The sequence below is a fragment of the Furipterus horrens genome, unplaced genomic scaffold (genome assembly GCF_987537825.1).
Source record: "Furipterus horrens unplaced genomic scaffold, mFurHor1.1.pri manual_scaffold_8, whole genome shotgun sequence".
Classification (NCBI taxonomy): domain Eukaryota; kingdom Metazoa; phylum Chordata; class Mammalia; order Chiroptera; family Furipteridae; genus Furipterus; species Furipterus horrens.
In genome coordinates, this window is record NW_028327178.1 from 14,651,105 (window position 1) to 14,673,125 (window position 22,021).

At 38.3% G+C, this 22,021-nt stretch overlaps 1 protein-coding gene across 2 annotated transcripts in view; it reads right to left on the bottom strand.

The window, feature by feature from the left end:
• The window catches only part of DCC (DCC netrin 1 receptor), a 1,006,514-nt gene that overhangs the window by 282,119 nt on the left and 702,374 nt on the right, over positions 1-22,021 (bottom strand). For both annotated transcript variants that reach the window (XM_090285089.1, XM_090285088.1), the window contains exon 9: positions 9,843-9,997. In XM_090285089.1, the coding sequence (XP_090141215.1) occupies positions 9,843-9,997 (155 nt within the window). The remainder of the gene's footprint in view (positions 1-9,842; positions 9,998-22,021) is intronic.

Genomic DNA, 22,021 nt, shown 5'->3' on the forward strand with positions numbered 1-22,021 from the left:
CTATTATTCTGTTCCTCTTCTGGTTGTTTGCTTAGTTTGTTTTGCCTTTATTTTTTAGATTCTGTTGTTAATAGTCGTGAGTTTGTTGTCATTTTAATGTTCATAGTTTTGATCTTCTTTTTCTCAAATAAGCCCCTTTAACATTTCATATAATAATGGCTTGGTGAAGATGAACTCCTTTAGCTTTACCTTGTCTGGGAAGCACTTTATCTGCCCTTCAATTCTAAATGCTGGCTAGAGTAATCTTGGTTGTACATCCTTGCTTTCCATCACTTAGAATATGTCTTGCCAGTCCCTTCTTGCCTGCAAAGTTTCTTTTGAGAAATCTGCTAATAATCTTATAAGCACCATTTTGTAGGTAACTCTTTTCTTTTCCCTTGTTGCTTTTAAGATTCTCTTTATCTTAAACCTTTGGCATTTTAATTATGATGTATCATGGTGTGGTCCTCCTTGGGTCTAGCTTGTTTGGGACTCTCTGTGACTCCTGGACTTGTATGTCTATTTCCTTCAACAAATTAGGAAAGTTTTCCTTCGTTATTTTTTCACAAAATTTTTCAATTTCTTGCTCTTCCTCTTCTCCATTTGGCACCCCTGTGATTCAGATGATGGCATGTTTAAGGTTGTCCAAGAGGTTCCTAAGCCTCTCCTTGTTTTCTTCAACCTAACAGAGGAGAAGATAGTCAATCTAATAGATGCACAGTTCAAAGCACTGGTGATAAGGAAGCTCACAAACATGACAGACAAGATTAAGTACAACAGGCAAGAACTGAAGGCTATACTACAAATGAAGGAAAATCCTTGCTTTGTAAATGAAAACTGGATCATGTCACCCCATCCTGTGCAGATGCCTCTGAATTGAGAATTCAGTCAAAATTCCTTATCGTGGGTTCAAGGTTTTTCACAGTTGGGCCCTTCTGCCTATTGGTCACCTTTCTGTCCTCCCTCTGCTTTGATCTCCAGCAGCACAGGAGTCTTCCTCTTGCTCTTTCTCTCCAGGGTCTTGGCACATGCTATTTTTTTAGCTTGAAATGTCTCCTCCCAAGAGCTTTGTTGGCATCCCTCCAAAATTCACTTAGAGGTCCCCTAAAATGTCCCTTCTTTCAAATGACTTTACTGATTTTCCCTTGTATAATCAATCATCTCCTTCCTCCTCATTCTATATCCCCATAGGATGTATTATTCTTCTGCATGCTTTATTTTTGTTTATTGTACCCCTGTATCGCTAGAATATAAACCCCATGAGGCTAGTACTCTGTCTGTTTTACTGTTAAGTTCCCAGTGCTGAGAATACAGGGTAGCTCACTGGGGACACACAAATAATATTTGTTGAATAAATGAATGATAAGATAAGGTTTAAAATTTGGAAAGTGAAAAATGAACTTATGCAGATTAACTGATTGATCCAGGTGGTAAATTAGCCAAAGAAAGCTTTCTGTTCTTAGAAATCATAAATAAAATCTTAAAGTAAAAATAGAAGAGTCATAAAATAGCCTAAAGAAGGAGAGAATTTCAAACATACGGAAAGCACAGAGATAGAAATGAACTAATTACATGCAGTATTAAGGAGCATGATTGCATGAGGAATAATTAGAATCCAGCATTGGAGAAATGCACGCTTACAAGAGCTAGCATTTTCTGAGGGCTGATAACATTCCAGAGAGCAGGCTAAGTATTTTATATTAGCTATCTTATTTCATCGTCACGATAATCAGTTGAAGGTGTACTGTTGTATCCCATGTTACAGATTTTATCTTAAGCTTCACAACATCCCTGTAAGACATTTTCATTTTACATAGGAGGATACTGTGATTTAGCAAGACTAGTTTATCCGTTAGCCAGTACATGGAAAAGGAAGAATTCAAGTCCGTTTGACTTTGAATCATTGTCGCTAATCCCCTTTCACTCTCCTTCCATTGGGAAAATCTGGAACACCATTTGTAGGTTTAAATCAGGTGAATGGATGGGTCATTTGCACTGACCATGTTAGCACATTCTGTGAGTTCCACTGTTCGACTTTCAGTTGATAAAACCCAATATCATTCATTATCATTTCCTGTCAGACATTGATGGCAACCTCTTGACTGATTTTAGCAGCTATGATCTGAAGCAGTAATCGTGTTATCAACTTAAAATCTTTCTATTTCAACCTGTGGGAATTCCCTGTACCTGTCAAGTATTCTGTGATCAGAAATTCTGGCCCAACTCAACACCTATATTAGTTGTGATCTGGGGCTTCCCAAAGTGGGAAGCTTGGGCATAGAACAGGGAACACTGTGAATTCTTCTCCATTGGATATACTTTTACAAAACAGAAATGAAACTTTCATTAAAGGAATATAATAATGAAGGAACATGGGAGTTAGAGAACAATAATTAAAGTCACATTACTGTTTTATTTTGTGCATATAGCACATAAGATTTATAATATGTTGCAGCAGGAGGCATATAACTTGCAGTTAAAAAAATCTATAAAAGAATGAAATGAGTTTTATTTAATTTTGGTTAGGTATTACATCAAGTTGGGCAACTATAAATTTCTTGACATGATGCTTTTTAAAATACACTATCATATTTCATAGTAAAATGCATATGCATTAAATTATATATTACTACCTTGTATTCCTAAGTTTAGGTTAGAATAAAAAGGAAATAAATTTGATCCCGCAGTACAATTCAGAACAATTTATCTTCCAGATATATTTTCATCAAACATTTCATTCTTAATTCCTTTGACAGTATCCTGCCCATCTTATTTTCCTTTCCATGCCCAGCAGCTGATAGAAGGCTTGACACAGAGTAGGTGCTCAGTAAATGCTCATGGATTGCAAAGGTAAACAAAGGTCTCTCAAGGTAAGAGAATGCATAAATACATACGTGATAAAAATGCCCTGTTCTCTTTCTGTCCTTATGCGTTAGTCATGTTCATCAGCTTCCTATAAAATCAGATATACTTGGAAGGGTCCCATAGAAAAGCTCCACTCAGCTGTTTTATCTCTAGAGTAGCGTTTTACTCATCGACCCCAGCAGGATGACAATACCCCTGAAGTTGCTCAGTCTCTCTTTTGTTCTAATGCAGGTTAGCAAGCAATCTACTATCACTTTTTAAATTTGATACCTAACCAAAGTAGGCATTTAAACTCGGAACAACCCTACTTAGGGTACCTCTGTATCTCTGGCGAGAGAACCATACTTCCCCAAAAGTTCTCATTATCACTACATTTTCATGTCCTCTTTCTTAGTACTGCCTAATATTGCTGAGAAATAATTTGCATTTTCTATCCTTTTAAAATAATTTATATTGGATTTATTGGGCTAACATTGATTGGTTAAAGAAGTTACACAGGTTTCAAGTGCATTAGCTTTTGTCCTATATATTTCTCACCAGGCAGATAGCTTCCCTGGATGTTTGGTTATACCACTGGAAGAAGCTTAAATTATACTTTGTGCTTGAAATATAAGAGAATGACAGTGATACAGTAGAATCTTTTTATGAATAAATTAAACTTATGTTGTACTACTATTTAACTGAAGCAACACAATCTTTGTCCTTCATTTTTAATCATGTTTTTAAAGATACTTTAATTTTTTTCAACTTCAGAAATATTTAAGAAACTTTAACTAGAGAATATAATCAGATCTAGATTCTCTGGTCTTTAAAAAATAAATACTTTATATTATTTCAATGACTAATAAACTTTTCAGTATTCTCAGGGTCTAATCTGTTCAATACATATTTTTAGTGACTTCTGTTTAAAGTACTTTCCACTAGATTCTTGAGAGTCAGAACAATGTTTGACTTGCTTTTGTACCCTTATTTACTAGCACAGTGTCTAGATCAGTTCTGTCTAATAAAACTATCTGTAAGAATGGAAATATTCTCTGTGTGGTCTGGTACTGTAGTCAATACACAAATATAAATTTTTGAAATGTGGCTAATAAGACTAAATAATTAAAATTTTAGTTTTTATATATTTAAATTTTAAGTACTATTTTACAGCAGAAATGTATCTAGTATGCTTGAAAAACTAAACTTTAAGTTTAATTTTATGTCAGCACACAAATTTAAGTAGACACATGTGAGTGACTTGTTATACTAACAAACAGTGCAGGTCCAGAACTTAGCACAAAATAATTATTTTTGAATGAATGAATGAATGAAGTATGGAGTGACTCACATTTGCTTAGAACTCTTCTGGTAATGATTAAATAACCCATCCTTTCAAGTTTGTCTCCGATCTTCCACTAACGTATGCCATTGAAAAAGACATAATACCTCACCTAACTGACCATTAAATCTAAGTGGATTCCTTAAGCTTTCTGTCTCTGAAGAAGCTAAATTATTAGCTTGTCATTTCTCTCTATATTTTCTTTATTCATTCATTCAAAAATAATTACTTTGTGCTAAGTTCTGGACCTGCACTGTTTCTCACATCCTAGTTTTGTGATGAGCAGAAAACTACTTCTGCAATGACAGACTTTTAAAATTGGATCAGCATTGCATGCCACAGAAAAAGAGGAATGTCAGTCCTTACCTTTATTTCTTTCTACTATTAATCTAAATACATGTCCCAAACAACTGGACCATTGCTGATTGGTTCATAGTCAATTCTACCTCAACAGTCACCCCAAATATTTATAGAATCACAATGAAATAAATACAACTGATATTTAATATCTCTGCCATGTGTTAAGTACAAATCAGATTCTAACAGCATCTTTTAACACACCAGCTATTCATAAAATGGCAATGACTGTGACACATTTTATAGGGTAGTGTTTTCTGATTATAAGACTTCAAAATTTAGTTAGGGATGCAAGTATATGCATTAGGTAAAATAAATTAGAAGACAACCCAGTCTATAATAGCCTGCTAAAGTATAAGGAGAAGATAATTAGAAGATAATATAGTCTGTTTGGAAAAAAGTAAAAAGTGTAGCCATTGTTAATATAGCAAGATCGGTTTGCATGACATCAGTGCAACCCAGCAGCCAAGGAGAGTGGACTGGTATGCACATGCATGAACAATGATGTCTTCACTGTACTAGTCAGTGGGGGCGGTAGACATTCTTGAGTGAGCACGTGTACTGTGTGGCCATGGCATTCAAAATGACTGAGTGAATGGGGCAACAAATCTGCATCAAGTTTTGTGTCAAGCTTGAACATTCCTCCATGGAAGCTATTTGGGTGATTCAGAAGACTGCAGCTATGGGCAGCTGGTGGTGATTGGCAGCTTCATCATGGCAACACGCCCACTCATGTATCACATCTATATAAAGTTTTCTGGCAAAACATCAAATCACCTAATCACCTTGGTGATTACCCTACTGAGCCACCACTTTGTTTGCAAGTGCAGGGGAGTTGGAATTATGTTTCTATTTTATCCTATTAGGAGCAGGGGACTTCTGTTGAGAGCTGCAAGATGTCAGGTAAGACTCTGGGATTTCCCACTTCATCACATTTCATCTTCACATCATGGGAGGAGGAAGAGTAAATAATATATTCAATTTATTGAGAAAACTGAGGTCTCAAGGATTAAGAAACTTGCCCTAAGATACCGGTAGTAATTTTCAGAGACAATGTTCAGAGATGTCTCAGCTCTCTCCATAACCACCAGCAAGTAAAGCACTGTGAATATTAAAAAGAAAAAAAGGGGGGAGGGAGAGAAGGGAGATAAGTAAGGGAAGGGTCAGGTCAAGGAATGTATATGAATGACTCATGGACATGGACAACGGGGAGAGATATAATTGTGGGAGAAGGGATGGGCTGGGAGGGGGGAGCAATGGGGGAAAAATGGGACAACTGTAATTGAATAACAAAAAATAAAATTAAAAAAAAAATCCAAGACATGAAGAAAAAAGTAAACATGTCTATTTTTCTGGCTAATATATTCTAAAGTCATCCGATTTAGGGGTTGCTTTCACTCATCTTTTCCATGTGAAGAATATAATGGACTAAGAATATTACTTACAACTGAAATATAAAAGGGTTTTGTGGATAATTGGGTTGTGGTCTAGTAAATAGGTTTCCCATTCCAACTCAAGCCTCCAGCCGGTATGTGGTCCATTTTTACATCATTCACGATTCAACGGCCATAACAGCATCTTAAAGGACCCCTAATAATAATTCAAAACTTCTCCACATGTGGTATGAAGAGATTAGACAAGCCTTAAGCAGGCAGAGACTTAAATCCTGCTGAACATACAGTGGAGAAATTATACTCCATAAAGGCAGGGGAAAGGGCAAGGGCTTAGCAAAAGGAAGATATAATCAGGGAACACAAACCTTTCTATAAATCAGGCCGTTCTATTCTGGACGATTATTTCATAAACTGGATCTTAGGCTGTTGATCTCTTTAAATGATTATTATAAAATGTATGCACTTTTGGAAAGAGTTGCTGGCTGATTTATTTTTCAGTCATATTTTCCATCAGTGTTTATTCCTTGAGAATATGGTTTTCATAATAGAGTTGATATTTTCAAATAATATGGAAAACTTGAATTCAATTTGTATAAAGCTATGTAATTTTAGTGTACAATTACTGTATCATATTTGGAAAAGCAGTGATAAAAGGAGCCACCAAAAGCATACCCAGACGAGAACCATTTTCAATAGATAAGATCATTTTGTCAGGGAGAGAAATAATGATGGAAATGTGCCCCCTCCCCACTTGCCTCTAAATTCTGATATTCTAGCCAAATAACAAAATCAGCCTTTGCACTTCCTCTAAAAATACAAAAATATAAACTTATAAGAAGTTGAGAGAGAAAGTTCTAGGGTGGGAGGGGTCAGGTTGGGGAAAGAGGAGGGAGAGGGAGAAGGAGCAGGAGGAAGGAAAAAGAGGGGAGAGGAGGGGCTGACTTGAAATGAACCTGGATCTCTAGAATGTTCTGTCTCCCTTAGCAATTTGTGCGTTATTGAGCAGGCTTGGAGAAGATGAAGTGTTCCTTATGCTAGAAATATTTTTAAATCACCAAAATGGCATTTTGTGTTAACAATAGAAGACAGAATACACATGCAGTACCTACTAGTTATGATAACGTTATGTATTTATCCTAATGTCTAAAATAAGACAGCAAGGGAACGACACACTTAATCGAAATGAATTGAAAGAGTTGGCTAACTGTTTTGAACACATAAATGATATTCTGAACATACTGTTTAGGCTGAATTGTTCCTATCTACCTAGTTACTCAGTGTGAGAATTTTCCAATGGCAAATCTCAATGTTATAGAATCGGGTCACTGTGCAAGTGAACAATGGCCCACAAACGTAAGGATCCTTCCTCCGTACAGAGCAGTACAGACAGAAGTGATGGAATGACAGAATGCTGTGATGAAAGGCCAAAAATGTGGTTCGCATCCTAAGGCCATTATCACTGCCCTTAATGAAAAAAAAAAAAAAAAAAAAATCAAGGCTCTTTCATGTCTCTAAAGCAGAAGGATTCCCCATTCTCGTTTTCTGGAGGAAAGATACCTTACATGAGACAACAATGCCAACAAACCCCATATTTTATTCAGCCAGGCATGTAGTTTCTATTTTGTGTCTTATCCTCACTTATGCTAATTTTGAAGTCAAGTAAATACTGATAGAGACCCATGTCCAGGGGAGTCCTCTGCACAGATTGCCACACTGCTTTCTGAATGAGCAGGCTGATATAAAAAGGACCGAGGTAGCTGTCTTTGTAATATAACACTTATTTAAGAAGGTGGGCATGATGTGATTTAGGCGTAAAAAAGGACCTAGATAATACTATGCCGCAGTCATCACAGGTAATGGGACCACAGCTAGTCTGTGATTCAGTTGGCAGGCAACGTCTTACAAGTTTCCTTTAGTTGTCTTGTTATTGCCACATATTTAGAATATTTACTTCCCATGGAACAGTGTTAGGAACACAGTATGTTCGTTAAATGCACTTATAATGATTTATGTCATTGTTTTCCTTTAGAGAGTTGGGTGATACAAATAATCACTGACTGTTTTTTTTTAAATCAATAAGAACTAAAAATGGCAGAAAATACTGTATCCTGAGCATTTTTTTTGAGTGTGTACTAAAGAAGGCATTATAATTAGTCTGTCAAAATAGAAAATACTTTCTTGTCCTTTGCCTCAGAAAGTTGGCATAAAATGAGTTTAAAAAAAAAAACAGTAAAAATTGATTTCTTAAACTGGATACTTAGAAACACTGGTATTAATAAAAGAAAAAATAATGTTGCTTAGTCTTAGAAAGTGAGGCTGACAATCTAGGATTTCTATTAGAAGTATAAGCATGGCCAGTCATCCCTGAAAAGTATACTAAAACAATTCTAGGGATACCATTAGGATTAGGAAATGAAGAATTCAGATTATCCATAGAAACTAAAGCTTTTGAAAATGAACATGCTTTTAAGATTGAGTTCTACTTAAAAAATCAAACAAGAGTTTTCCTTAGAGAATTTTTGATGGGTTTTTAAACTGGTCAGTGTGTATACAACATGGCATATATGATTTTTGAAAATGTATATTCTGACCTAATTTGTTTTTATTCAACTTTATATATTAAAAATAAATGTCTATAAAAGTTATTGATTTTTTAAACATATATTCTCTGAAGAGTAAGTCAATAAAGAAATTGATGACTCAAATAGCATGTTAATGTAGACACTGTGAAATGGAAATTGACAGAACTTAGTGATTTCAATCTGAACAGCCACAAAACAAAACATTCTTCAGAACAGAAACCTGAAAGTGAGACCAGATTCATGGGTATAGGACCTGAGAAGTTACATGAGGCCTTAAGGGTCATCATGAAGTGTGGCTCTATGTCCCTACTGTAGTTTCTGGGGCCAGCAAATTATTTAGCTGGTTCTGCCTGGGAAAGTGCATTTCCTAAAGATTGTCTGAAACCTGCACATTATTATGCCTGTAAAGATGCTACCTAAGGCAAATACTTCCAAGACTTGTATCACTAGCCCCTTCCACTCCACCCACCCCCAACAAATTATCATCTTGTCTTTGTAACCTTCGAGTGGAAGAAAGAACAGAGAGTTTGCCAAGTGTAGACAGACCATGTGACGAGCACCCAGATGCTATATCTGAGCACTCCTTCATTCTCTTCAATAATTTTTTAAAAAATTTTAATAAAATAAAGCTGGCAAACTGCTCATCAGTAATCAATCTCTTCAAATGACATAAGAAGTTTACTAAAAAGCAAAATTTTATAAGATGCAGAAGTGTTTTTCAAATGTATAGTCTGGGGCTGTTCCTTTATAAAAGCAGAAATTGCTGAATTCTAACTTGATCAAAGAACATTCAGCTGCTTTACTCTGTGATCAGGCAGCTTACTACGGCGATCCAAGTCAGAGGATAGTGCGATTGCCCAACAGAGATTCTCTCTCTACATTTCTTGAGTCACGGTTCCCTCTCGGAGGCTTCTTGAGGGCACTCGGGGCAGGTTTAGGTTCTTTAATAAGTCCCTGTTTTAGAAGTCCTATGCCACTGTTCTTTTACCTCTGATGTTACATTCTCTTGGAAAATCTGAAAAATCAATGGACGAGGCTGAAACCCGATGTTGAGATGAAGTCCTGGCGGGTAGAGTAAGTCAATCACTTACTTCGAAAGTAAACACATAGACCGCACAGATGGATCAGGTCTTTATAAGTGGTTAATTCGCCGTTACAAAGACATGGCCTATGTGGAGAGGCCCTTTCCTTAAAAAGGTATCTTACCTTGAAAATCCTCGAGTTACATTCATTGCTTCAAGAATCCTCCTTCCATTTTCATAAGAAATGTCTATGAATGCATTCAATGATATTGCTGGCAAAAGAAACACTTCCTCAATGCTACCATTCCCCTGTGATACTCACACTCAGGCTGGGTGGCCACCTTGACGGGCTGCGAACTCTCCCCTGGTCCCCACTCATTATAGGCCACCACGCGGAAGGTGTATGCCGCTTCCGGCTTCAGGTTTCCCACAGTAAGCTGAAGGGACCCAGGCTGGGACGTGTTCAATGCTCGTTCCCTGGGAAATCAAAGTTGCAGGGAAAGGTTATTCCAACATCAATACTTTTAGCCAAAAACCTTAATTAATGTGCAAGAGTCATGAGGTGGAAAAAAGGTTGCTTCCTCATTTACTGTTGACTCTGGCGCATAATTTAAGACCTCTGAGACTTCCGATGGGAAATAAACTGCCTGGAGGCCTGCAGATAAAATGTGGCAGGGTTACTGGGGAGTTCAACTTTGTGCCAGTCCATGAAACTTACAACCTAAAGTCTTTCCCCATGACACTTTAAAATTTAGAATTCAAATCTCATGACAAAGAGCTATTAAAAGCAGGAGGAACATCTGGAATGTAGACAGGAAGATACATCTCGTAAACTTCTGCCTAATGACAGAAATCAAGGTTTCAATTCCAAATCGGGCCTTTCCAGTATTGCCGACAAATGCATCTCTGCATTTACTTTCACTGTACAAAGAAAGGAAAAGGCAGATGCCAAATGTTGGTGTGTGTGGAGTGTGAGCTCCCGTGGTGACATTAAGAGGAATTAGTACAAGGTAGTAGGTCCCCTCTGCACAGAAAAAACACATGTCCTTGCTTGCTCTTCAAGCCCCACCGGCAGGTGCACAATGCTCTTCCCAACTCCAAACTTCCTCAGGGGTTCCACACGAATGAATTAATCTGCTGACTGCGGTGGGGTTTAAAATACATATTAAGAGGAAACAAACCCTATGGACATGGATGATGATATTTAAGAACTGAAAACTACTAAACTATTCTTTCAGGACACACATGGTTTTAGACATTTATACTCTCATTGGCCTCATATACTTGATTAAATGGGTGAAGAAGGAAATCTGTTTTAGCTACTCAACTGTTCCTTAAAGTGCCTATTTCTAGATAGTATCTCTTACATCTCAGTGGAATTATATGTAGGTTTTAATTTTGCCATTTGGTTTTATTTCGTTTTGGGAGATACTTAGAACTAAACTTATATTTTCCTGTCAAGGCTAATTAGGCTTCCAAAGAGAGAGATAACAAAGTTTTAAGAGAGTGAAGGGTGATTCCTGAGCATTTATATGTTCACTCCAATATCACTTTGACTACTCTGGCAAAGACCGCCTGGCTCATCCTCCACCCATTTCTTCTCCGTGTGCTGAAGGCTAGGTGAGGCCGTGTGCCTGGGACTAACCAGATTCTGCGTGCGATGTGCGCTGAGGCTAACTAAGCCTGGCCTCAAAAACCATACCTACAGGGTGGGCAAGAGCAGGTTTACAATTGTTTGCATGGAAAATAATGCAAAAATTAATGAATAATAAAACAAAAGTAAACTCTGTGGCCCTGGCCAGGTATCTCAGTTGGTTAGAGTGCTGTCCTGATACTCTGAGGTTGCAGGTTTGACCCTGAATCAGGGCACATATGGGAATCAACGAGTGACTGTATGGGTGGGTGGGGCAGCAGATCACCGTTTCTCTCTCTATCTTTCTCTCTTCCCCCTTCTTTTCTCTCTCTAAAATCAATCAATAAAAAAATTTTAATATACATAAATTCTATGTTTTGCACACTCACAACTGTAAACCTACTTTTGCCCCGCCCTGTACTGTTTCCTCTACGTTCTCTTCCTCTAGCTGTGCCCATGAGACAGGCAAGTGTGGTGACCTTGGAATCCAGACTAATGACAGAGGAGTCAAAGATTGCAAGAATGTTGGAGAAGAGCTGGAGGAAGAATTGTCTTCAGTCATGAACATCCTTTTTCTACTTGATAGAATGAAATAGTTTTGAGCCATTATTTGTTAGAGCAATTTGCATTATTTTATCCAATACTGCTAATAAATTAAAATATGCACTGTGGGTCATTGCTAGGGGCTAGGAGGAAGGAGGAACGGGAAGTTAGTATTCCAAGAGTACAAAGATAGAGGGTGGTAGTAGTTGCCCAAAGAGGTGACTGCACTTAATGTCACAGCACTCTACACTTAAAAATCATTAAAACTGTAAACATTATGTCATACATATTTTGCTACAATAAAAAAAAACACCCTGTGTGATCCTGGATGCAGCACAAGGTTTAGGTGTTTCTTTAGGAGTGCTGTGTTATGTTCCTGTAAGGATGAATTGTGGCAGAGTGGGGGAGGGGCCCAGGTAGGATTCAATAGGAACCTAAAGTAGGTAAGGGTGAAATGCATCAGATGACGCTTCCATGTGCCACATATCACCCTGCTCTCTTCTACCAGACTAAGATTATTTAAAACAGTAAGTTGCTTTTTAAAAGAAAACCCTCACAATCAGATTGTATGCCTGGTGAAGTCGGATTTTGGCATCTTATTTATTTTCTTTTAGTAGAAGAAATTCTTTATCTATTACCTCAAACAGCCCTTTTATACAGGTAGAATGATTTTATTATTGTCATTTTACAGAGGCAAAGGAGATTTAGAGAAATATTTCCCCCCAAAGGACTCACAATAAATGGATATCACAGAAAAGAATGAAAGCTGGAGCTTCATCTTCTATATCCAGTTTTGATATCACTCAGCAATAGTGGTAAAAAGAGGGGTATGAGACCCTAAAGGGGCACAAGGCACACTGGGCATTCACAAAGAACGGTGAGGATGAATTTGTCTGTGATCTACGGTGACTTGTTTCCTATCCTTTCTAGGTCTTCAAGCAACATGGTTGTACTGAAGGTCAGGATAGCACACAAAATTTCTTGGATATCTATAAGGAAAGGTCACTTTCATAATTGACTTTATTTTTATAACTACTAAATAATTTATATGAAATAGCTGTGTTCCAGGGCATGCTGGCCTAACCCTTTGAACAGGCATTCTTCAAAGGGAAAAAGAGGCAGGAAAATTTGGCATGCACAAGCAAAAATGCCCAAAATCATAGAATGAAAATATCACTCGCATATAAAAGGGGATACTGGACTTGATTACAGTGAAGGGAGTTCTTGGTTTCCATAATCTCTATCAGCCTCCAAAAAATATCCAAAATTAATAATAATCATAGGAAAATTATACTCATTGATATGGATAATTGATACTATCAGTGTTACATAAAGTGTGAACAAAGAGCCTTTAGAAAAGACTTCTTTGGTAGTGATCTGTAAAAATACAATTTAAGCAAAAACAATGTGCTTTCTCTGCAAACATGGCTTCAGAGACAACTCTAAGGCCTGTCTTCTGACCATGTTTTCATTTGATGTGTCACTTTTTTTTTCAGAAATCTGCTTGTCACATCCAAGTGGGGTTGCAGCAAAAGGCTGTGTAGGCTGTGGAGTGGATTCAGGCTTCTTCATCTGGGGTACCTGTTTTGGCTTTTTCATTAACTTATCTGAGCCCCAGATTCCTTGAACGCTAATTAGTTCCATAAAAAATGTTTACTTTATAGAGTTTCTAAAGGACTAAATGCAAACCATATAAAACAGGAGGCATGGTGTCTGGTACTCAATATGGAGCTTTCCATATATGGTAGTTAGTGCTGTTATTTTTCTTATTACTTTCAAATACCATCATAACCTCAGGAAGAAAAAAAGGCTCTTGAGTTTGAGAAAAGAACGCCTCCACAAAGCGTTCAGATGTAGGAATATGAAGAAAGAAATTAATAAGAGATACAATCATAAAAAAGGAAAATAAACAGATTTAATTGAACTATGGGACTGCCCCTCATTTAAAAAATTTCTTTTTTTTCTTTCAGGTAAATTTGACTTGAAAAGATAAGTTAAATTAAAAAAGTGGTCATCACTAGAAGTATTGAACAGTTTCCATGAATGAAAATAGTAATATTTTTAAAAGGTGGAGGTTTTGTTGACAGCAACTGAGAAGTAGGTGCTCCAAGTTCCACCACACAGCAGTTGGATGGCCCTGTCATATCTGACGTTCATGCTGGTGTCTGGGTTTGTTCCCAGGTGCTCTGATGCTCCCTTAGGTCCTCCTGGAAGGACATCAAACGTGATTCAAATGCATTCTGGGAAAATGGTGCTTCCTGCCACATTGCCCTTCAGAGATTTGTCCAGTTACAAGCTCGAAAGATTAGAAGGAGGCTTTTGATCACTGCTTTCATGCTTTAATAGCTGAAAACTAAATATTGCAAGTCATTCACAACAAGTAAACCTGATTTGGAAAGACAGTTTGTTACTCTGTGTTTCCCTAATTCCACAATAAAACAATGCCGCCACCTAATGTAGTTAACGCTCCTTAGTCTCCACATTTAAGCGGCTCATCATTAGAATTTCCTGTCCATTCACTTGCGTCCATGCTTCTCTGAAAGTGGCATGTAAGCACACGAGGTTCTGAAGAACAGAGAACAGGAGATGTTCAGAGTCTGGCCAGTTATGCATCAGGGTGTTCTGTTTATCACTGTCACGGCACCAACTACTCCTGGCCAAGCAGCAGGAGCCCAGGGGGGCTGCTTCTCAGCTACATTCTCTCCTATAGCTCTAAAGACATAATGACCCTTCCAGTCGGCAGAGTTCAGAGTCATGGCTTCTGGTGGCCGACACTGTCGGGCAAAGCTCCATTATTCTACGCTTCCCCCCAGACTCCGATTTAGTAGTGTGGGGTTCAGGGAAGTTCAAGATAAATTGACTGGAGTAAAGGCAGTAAGTTACCAGAGCTTTCTAGAATCCATTCACATCAAATTCAATCATTGAAAATCCACACGAAGTGCAAGTAGACAAGTTTGTCTCCTCCTGCTAACTGAAAAAGCTGTAGGCAGCTTGCCGGCTTGGACCCTTACATCGGGACCAAGAAGAGTCCATTCACAAGCATTTCTTTCTTACAGTTTCTGTGGTGAGTGCTTTGGGTTCCATGATTGAAGTTTCTTAGAAGGTAGCTGCTATGATCTAAAAGCAAACACTTTGATCCAACAACAATCATGCTGCTGCCTTTTGGAGCTCAGTCTGTTAAGTCTTGATCATTTTAAGTCACGAAGTGAGATATGGTGGCACAGAAAGTCCACTCGCGTAAGTTGCACTGAGCCCTAACGCTGGTTTGGTTACAGTCTCCTATGCCCAGAGTTGGCCTTGGCTCTGGTGTGTATTTACAACGCACTGCATTGTAATAATAGCTTTTCCTAGTTTGTTGTTATTGGTTTTCCCAGTTCTTCCTATCTTCTATTGACAGATATTCTCTCCTAACATACATAGTCTGTGAATTCCATGCCCCAAACCTTGAGCTGCTGTCATCCTATGGTGAATAAAATCTCAGCTCCTTGGGACAAAGACCTTCAAGTGTGGGCTAAACCTTTCACACTCATCTGCAATGAGTCATGATGCCTCAAAACACCATATCACATCCTTGTTTCTCTGCCTTTTGTCCTTCTGTCTTTTATCAGTTTTGTTTATTTCATTTCAATTTGCCCGGAGTTACCTTTTCCTGATGCACAGTTACTTTTTGGTTTGGCAAAAGCTTGTTCACTCTTCGAATCCAATTCAAATGACAACTCCTGGCTGTAAGGTCCTATCCTTATATCCTGTGATTTCAGCAGCATTAAATGCTCTCTCTTTTGCACTTTTGCTGCTCCTGGTTTATACATCTACTGTAGAACATATCCCAGTGTGTTAATAGACACGTCTGTTTTGTTGATTACTTTAGAAGAGAAGCCATATTCCATTGTTATCTTTCTTTAAAGATTTTATTTATTTATTTTTAAAAAGAGGAGAAAGGAGGGAGGAAAAAAAAGGGAGAGAAACATCAATGAGTGAGAGAAACATCCATCAGTTGCCTTTCACATGCCAGCAGCTGGGGATCTGGCCTGCAACACAGGCATGCACCTTGGCCGTGAATCGAACTGGGGACCTTTCGGTTTGTGGGATGACATCCAACTCACTGAGCCCTACCAGTCAGGGCTCCATTCATATGTTACCGACATTCAGCATATATACACATTGAACACAAAGAATTGCTATGTTGCTGGTGTTCACAATGTTTTAAATAAATGCATAAATAAATGAGAAGGTTTCATACAATAATTGCACAATGTCACCACATAGTGTTCTCTCATAAATGCTCACAGAGTTTCCACCCCAACTTAGCCGGGTGACTGCTGGCATGTCACTTCACCAACCTGTGTCTCATTTTCAGCATGGGAAAACCGAGAGAGTGGGATCTACTCCAAGTCTTTTTAATCTAGTTAGGTATAGAAAATTACCAGTGGTTTTTTTGTTTGTTTGTTTTTTTTTGTATTTGTTTTTTGTTTGTTTTGTTTTGCAGCTGAATTTAGCACTTCCTATTTACATTTCAGAAGTAAACAGAGATGAAAGATTATGCATGATACTGTTTCTTTTTGGATCATTTGTAACAACATGTCTCCCTTGTACATATTAAGTAAACAGCTGTGAGGTGAGCTACAAATGCTGTCTTGATGTATCAGATACCTAATTAGTGGCTTCAAGGGACAAGAGTTACATTAATGTTCCTTTGTAAAAAAGAAACTGCTATTTTTAATGGAAATATTTTATTCACTCCAGCTTCATTTTTATTTCTTTAGTGAAATGATGAAAAGATTTCAAAGCTGAAATATAGTGTTCGCTAGAACAGGGCATCTCACGGCATGCATAAACTAATGACTAAAATTCTGCGGCACACCAAAAAATATACTGTACTTTTTGCCAACATGACAAAAATAGTTATAATTTTGATTCACTCACACCAGACAGCTATTGCTGTGTTGGCCATTGTCATTTTTTAATATGACAATCTAAGGGGACAGAGATCAGTGTCCCTGACTAAATACTCAGATATTGCATGTTTTAAAAATTCTTGTGGCGTACTGGTCAAAAACCCCTGGAATAAGAAACAGGGTTCCAAGTGACAGCAGTAAACAAAATGACAGGCACCCAAATGTCACACTCCTTGTTACCCCAGAAACATAGACTTTGGAGGCAGTGCTATCCTGGAGACAAGGTTGGCTCAGAGGTGACTCACCACGAGACAAAGCACAGTGGACAGCGGAGATCATCTTCTTGGTCAGAGCTATTTCCACTACTCTTTGGTTAAAAATTCTGCATAGTTATAGACAGTCTGAGAAACAGGCTTTAAAAACTTTTTCCTTAATATAACCTCTGTTTGAGCACCTCGTAAACATCTAAAAGACGCGTTACATAACAAATAACTACTGCAACAACAAATAAAAAGCTTTTTCATGGGAAAAAAAGGTTTTTATTTAAAATGATATATTCTGTTTAGTTTCAGCCAATGCCTGCATAATAAATATGACTCAGCTCTGGGTCCTCTTCTAGTTGTTTCTTTTGGGGGGAAATAGGGGGCATCTCATCCTTCTCTATTGCATTTCTCATCTATATGCTGACAAATTCTTGTCTGTATACCTGGCCTGAACTCTGAACTCCAGTTTCCTATTTTCATGGTCCTGTTTGACATTCTCAGCTGATTGTAAAGGTATGCCAAGCCATCATGTCTGAAACAGAATTTAGGCTTTTTATCCCCAAATCTGGATATTTTCCAGCATCTTTATCTCGCTCAGCAAATTGTCTCACCGACTACCCATATAAATAAGCCAGAGGCACAGAAACTATCTTTGAAAACATCCTTCCTCTCACCATTAATGTCCAATCCATCACCTGGCCTGTCAGTTTTGCTTCCTAAATATTTCTGGAACCTGCCACTGCTGCTCCACCTCCACTGATACATCCTTCCTGGGATCCAGCATCAGCTCTTGCCTAGACTTCCACAATAGCCTGCTGAGTGGCTTCTGAACTTCTATCAGCTACCTCTGGTCTAACTTTTACTCTGCAGCCACCATCATGTTTTCAAAATGCAGATCTGATTGCAGCATTGACACCAAGCATGTTCCTGAACTTCTCTACAGGCACATGTTCCTTTCTTTTAGAGCTCTTAACTTGGTGCATAGGTATATATTTGTCAGTCGAATGGTCCTCCCAACACTGTCAAAGTGCTTCCAAAGAGACTGTTAGCTTCTCTATTACCTCAATTATGGTGCTAGACATAGTCAACTCACAGTGAAGAAAGGGTTATCCATTTACACACGGTGTTTATAGATGGCATGCTTTAAAATATCTATTAAATCCATTGGAAGAATTAAATTGCTATTCTCTCATTCAATGGCTTAAGGACATTGTGAGATAGAAAGGTCAAGGTTGTACATTTCACAAGCAGCCGGGTGAGAGGGAAGGGAACCTTGCCCAGCGTTAAGCCAGGGTCTGAACGCGCTGCTTTGGATTCTGAACCTTGCCCTCTTTCCATCATAACACATTCTCTTCCTGGACAACAAGCTTCATCAGCTGCACAAGCCTCCACTCTGAAGAGCAGGGGAATGATATGTACACACACTGTTGAAGATCAAATGCCCAGTGAATTCTAAGATGAATCTGCATTATCAATCATGAAAAGACTCTTTACTCCTGAGCAGTGAGCAGAGGTTTTCTGAGGCAGCAGAAAGCAACATAAAGCATATCATGCTGCAAATTGGAAGACCCGGTCCAGTCTTTGTTCTGCTACAAAATGAGCATGTCAGGATCTTGAACAAGCTAGGGGCTATCTCAGAGCTTTCCTTGCTTCATTTGCAAAATGAAGATACCAGTCACTTGTCTGTCTACCTCACAGGCTTATTGTGAGGAGTAAATTGAATAGATGCATCTATTTTTCTCCTCTGAACTCCTGCAGTACTATATATGTGCCTCTTTTAGGAAATATCTTTTACTTTGTACGGTACAGTGAGGAGATCGCTGGACTAGAAACCTAGCGTTTAAATCTTGCTTTTAATATTTACTAGTTATGTAGCTTTTTGGGCAGTATTTCTTAGACTTTCTCATGCATGCTCATCTGTAATAGGAAGATGGTCATTCCTGCTTTATCTGAGGATCAAATGGGCTGTTTGTGAAAGTAATAAGCCCTTTCTAATTATGAATTGGGGGACACTTGTATTTCATTGACTTTTGTTTCCAACCTGTGATTTGCAGGTAGCACTAGTTAAAAAGAATGGAGTGATTTTGCTGAACCAGGCAGTGGCCATGTGTTCTATGCACTTTTAACTTCATTTAATACTCATCACAACCTTGCATGGTGGGTACTATTATAATCCCAAGTGAAGAAAGCAAAGTACCAATAATTGGCCCAAGACCACACAGCTAGTAAAATGCTGGGCCAGGACTGTAATCCATGCAATTCAATTCCTTAGCCACAGAGTCTTAACCTTTTGGCTACATTGAGTCACACTCCATAGGTAACTTTAGATTACCAAATGGGAGGTATGATATTCTATGCATATATTTAAAAATCTGGAACTGCAACTTCTATATGGTAAATAAATGATACAAATCAACTTAGCCATTAAAACAGAAATTATCAAAAATAAGCCTATTGAAGAAATCAATGTCATAATTCTTAAAAAAAAGAAAAAAATCAAGGAATCTTGATTCTTTTCCAGGTTAATCGGTTAGAAGGAAGCATATGCAGCAGTTGAGAACACCTGCTCTGGTGCCAGACCTGCAGTAAATCCTGGTTCTACCCCTTATTAGCTGCCTCACAGGCGTGTAGACTTCTTGAAGCCTCATCTGGATAATGTTCTGTTGGGAGGAGTAAATAAGATTATATAAGATACTTAGCCTAGTGTCTGACATAGTATATGGTCACTACATGCTTGCTCTCATTATTCATGCATACTCTGTGGGCTTAGGCATGTGGCTAAATGCTCCCCTGAGCACCAGTCTCTAAGTGTTTAAGTAGAAGGAAGTTGGGCTAATTCAAAAGATCCCCTTCAATGCCAATGGTTTTTAGGTATTACAAGGGGGTAGCTGGGTATCTCTGAAGCCATTGTGTCCCTGTGAATCCCATCTTTGAGGTTCTAGAATGTATGCTGCTCTCTGATTAATCGAATAAAAGCACCCAAAGCACTGAATAAAAAATGTTTTCAATGGTACTTGCATTACTGACACCATTAACCAGTCAGGCAGATTAATAATAATCTGAGCTAGAGTAATTTTCCTGACAAAGTGATTGCTGATCTTAGGCAAATGTTCAATCCACTACCTTTCAGAAAGCTGTGGTGTTAAAGAACTAAATAAACCCATAGAGCAAATACACTTCACAGCTCAGAAATATATGGCCATATGTTCACTCTAGTGGAGAGCTAGAAAACACAAGAGTACTGGCAAAGAGTAGCTAGAAAACTACATTTAATTGAGTTTCTTTTTTGCCTAGAAATTAACATGAAATGAGAGAGTAGTAAGCAGAACATTGGTATATGTTTAGAATCATCAGTCAAGAGATTTTAGTTGTTTAACAGGGGAAGGAAAACATGGGGATGGCGAACAATGAAAATGCTGTAGAGTCACTGAATTATACATCCCTGTGGAATTAAAGGTTTGTTGTAATCAGAATCCTACAGAGAAGATAAGAAAATAAGAGTCTAGAAAGCATGATGAAAGTATGGTGTTTAAACAGTGATCGTGGAGAGGTTGCAGTGATTGGTGCTGATGAGGACCATGGTATGACCAGGGGAATGACTAGCCAATGGGATAAAGGGGACTGATCCTTGGGCTGGGAAAATAAGAAAGATTTCAATAGATAATGATAGGATGGTTTTAAAAGTAGGGAACAGTGAGAAGTTATACAAATAAATGATTCATACAAAAACTAACAACCTGTTATTATTACTTGCTCCCTTTTGAGCTTTATTTTCAGCCTTTTCCCCATATTGTGTCTGAGCTCACACTATTCTGAACACTGAGGCTCCTCCATTCTGCCTGTGTGCAGTGACTGACTGACCTGGATGCTCTACTTGAATTTTTTCAATTAATTCTCAGCAATTGTGAGAGCTAGAATTGATCTTCTCCTTGTCAATTAGAGCAGAAAAATGTTACACGTGTTTTTTACATAATTAAAAGTATAAAAATCAACATTTGATAACTAGTAGTTAGTTCTATTTCCAAATCCATCCATCTGGACTTCTGTGGCATATTTTAACCATTATAGGTTATAGGTACCACACTCTATAGAACGATTAGAGATAAGACTTCTATGCAAAAGAGTTTGGTAGTTATTATATGCATGGATCTATGTAAACATTTCATATTTACATTTAAGAACACTCAGATTTTTTAGCAGTGGAGGGAGTGATCCAAACTGTATTTCAACAGATAACAAGAGCCAGTGAGGAGGATGGATTAGAAGGTAAGAAGCTACTGTCAGAGAAAAAGGTGACACGACTCAGCTGTGGCCAAAGCGGACCCCACAGAACTTGACAACTAGTGGCAGTGTTGAGAGATGGGGAGGAGTAAGATAGGACTTCACCTGTTTGTTTATTTGTTTGTTTTGCTTAGTCAACAGAAGAGAAGGAACTACCATCACCACCAGCACCACCGAGAAAAGGAAGAAAAAATACTTAAGGAGGAGACAGTGAGTATGATTTAGCACATGGTGAATTTAAGGTGCCCCCGGGAAATCCTGGTAGATACATTACGACAACTGGGCAAGAATTATTACCTCCAGATCTTGGAACATTGAGATGCAAAGAACTCATGAGACTTATCAGAAGGTCACAGAGTTAAATAGTTGCAGAGACGAGACTAAAACAAATGCCTGCTTCTTCATGGAAATGAACTGTCTTAGGGAGCACAGGCTATCTGTGTGTGTGTGTGTATTTCTTTCCTTTCTTGTGAAAGTCAGCTCAAATTGTAAAAGAAGCAGAAGTTTTAAAAAGGATATACTTTCACTGTATCTGTGAACTAGAAAGGAAACCCTTTTGGCACGCAGCATGAGACAGGTTGGACTTTCCTATCGATTATCACACTGTAGCATTTGGAACTAAATACCACTCTGGACCCCCCGACCATTACTGTCCCTTTCAAATCCAGAAGCGTTCCTGAAGATCACTGTGTGCTTACAGCTCTCACACATAGGAGAGCCTAGAAGCCTCACACTTGAATTGCAGCTTCTCCCCACATGCTATCTATTAGCATTCCGGTAGGCACTGGAAGACCTGTGACAGCCATCCAGTCCATTCTTCTCCAGAGAATGCATGACGACAGCCACAGGTGAGCTCAACCCTCCAGACAACAGGGGCCCAGGAGGG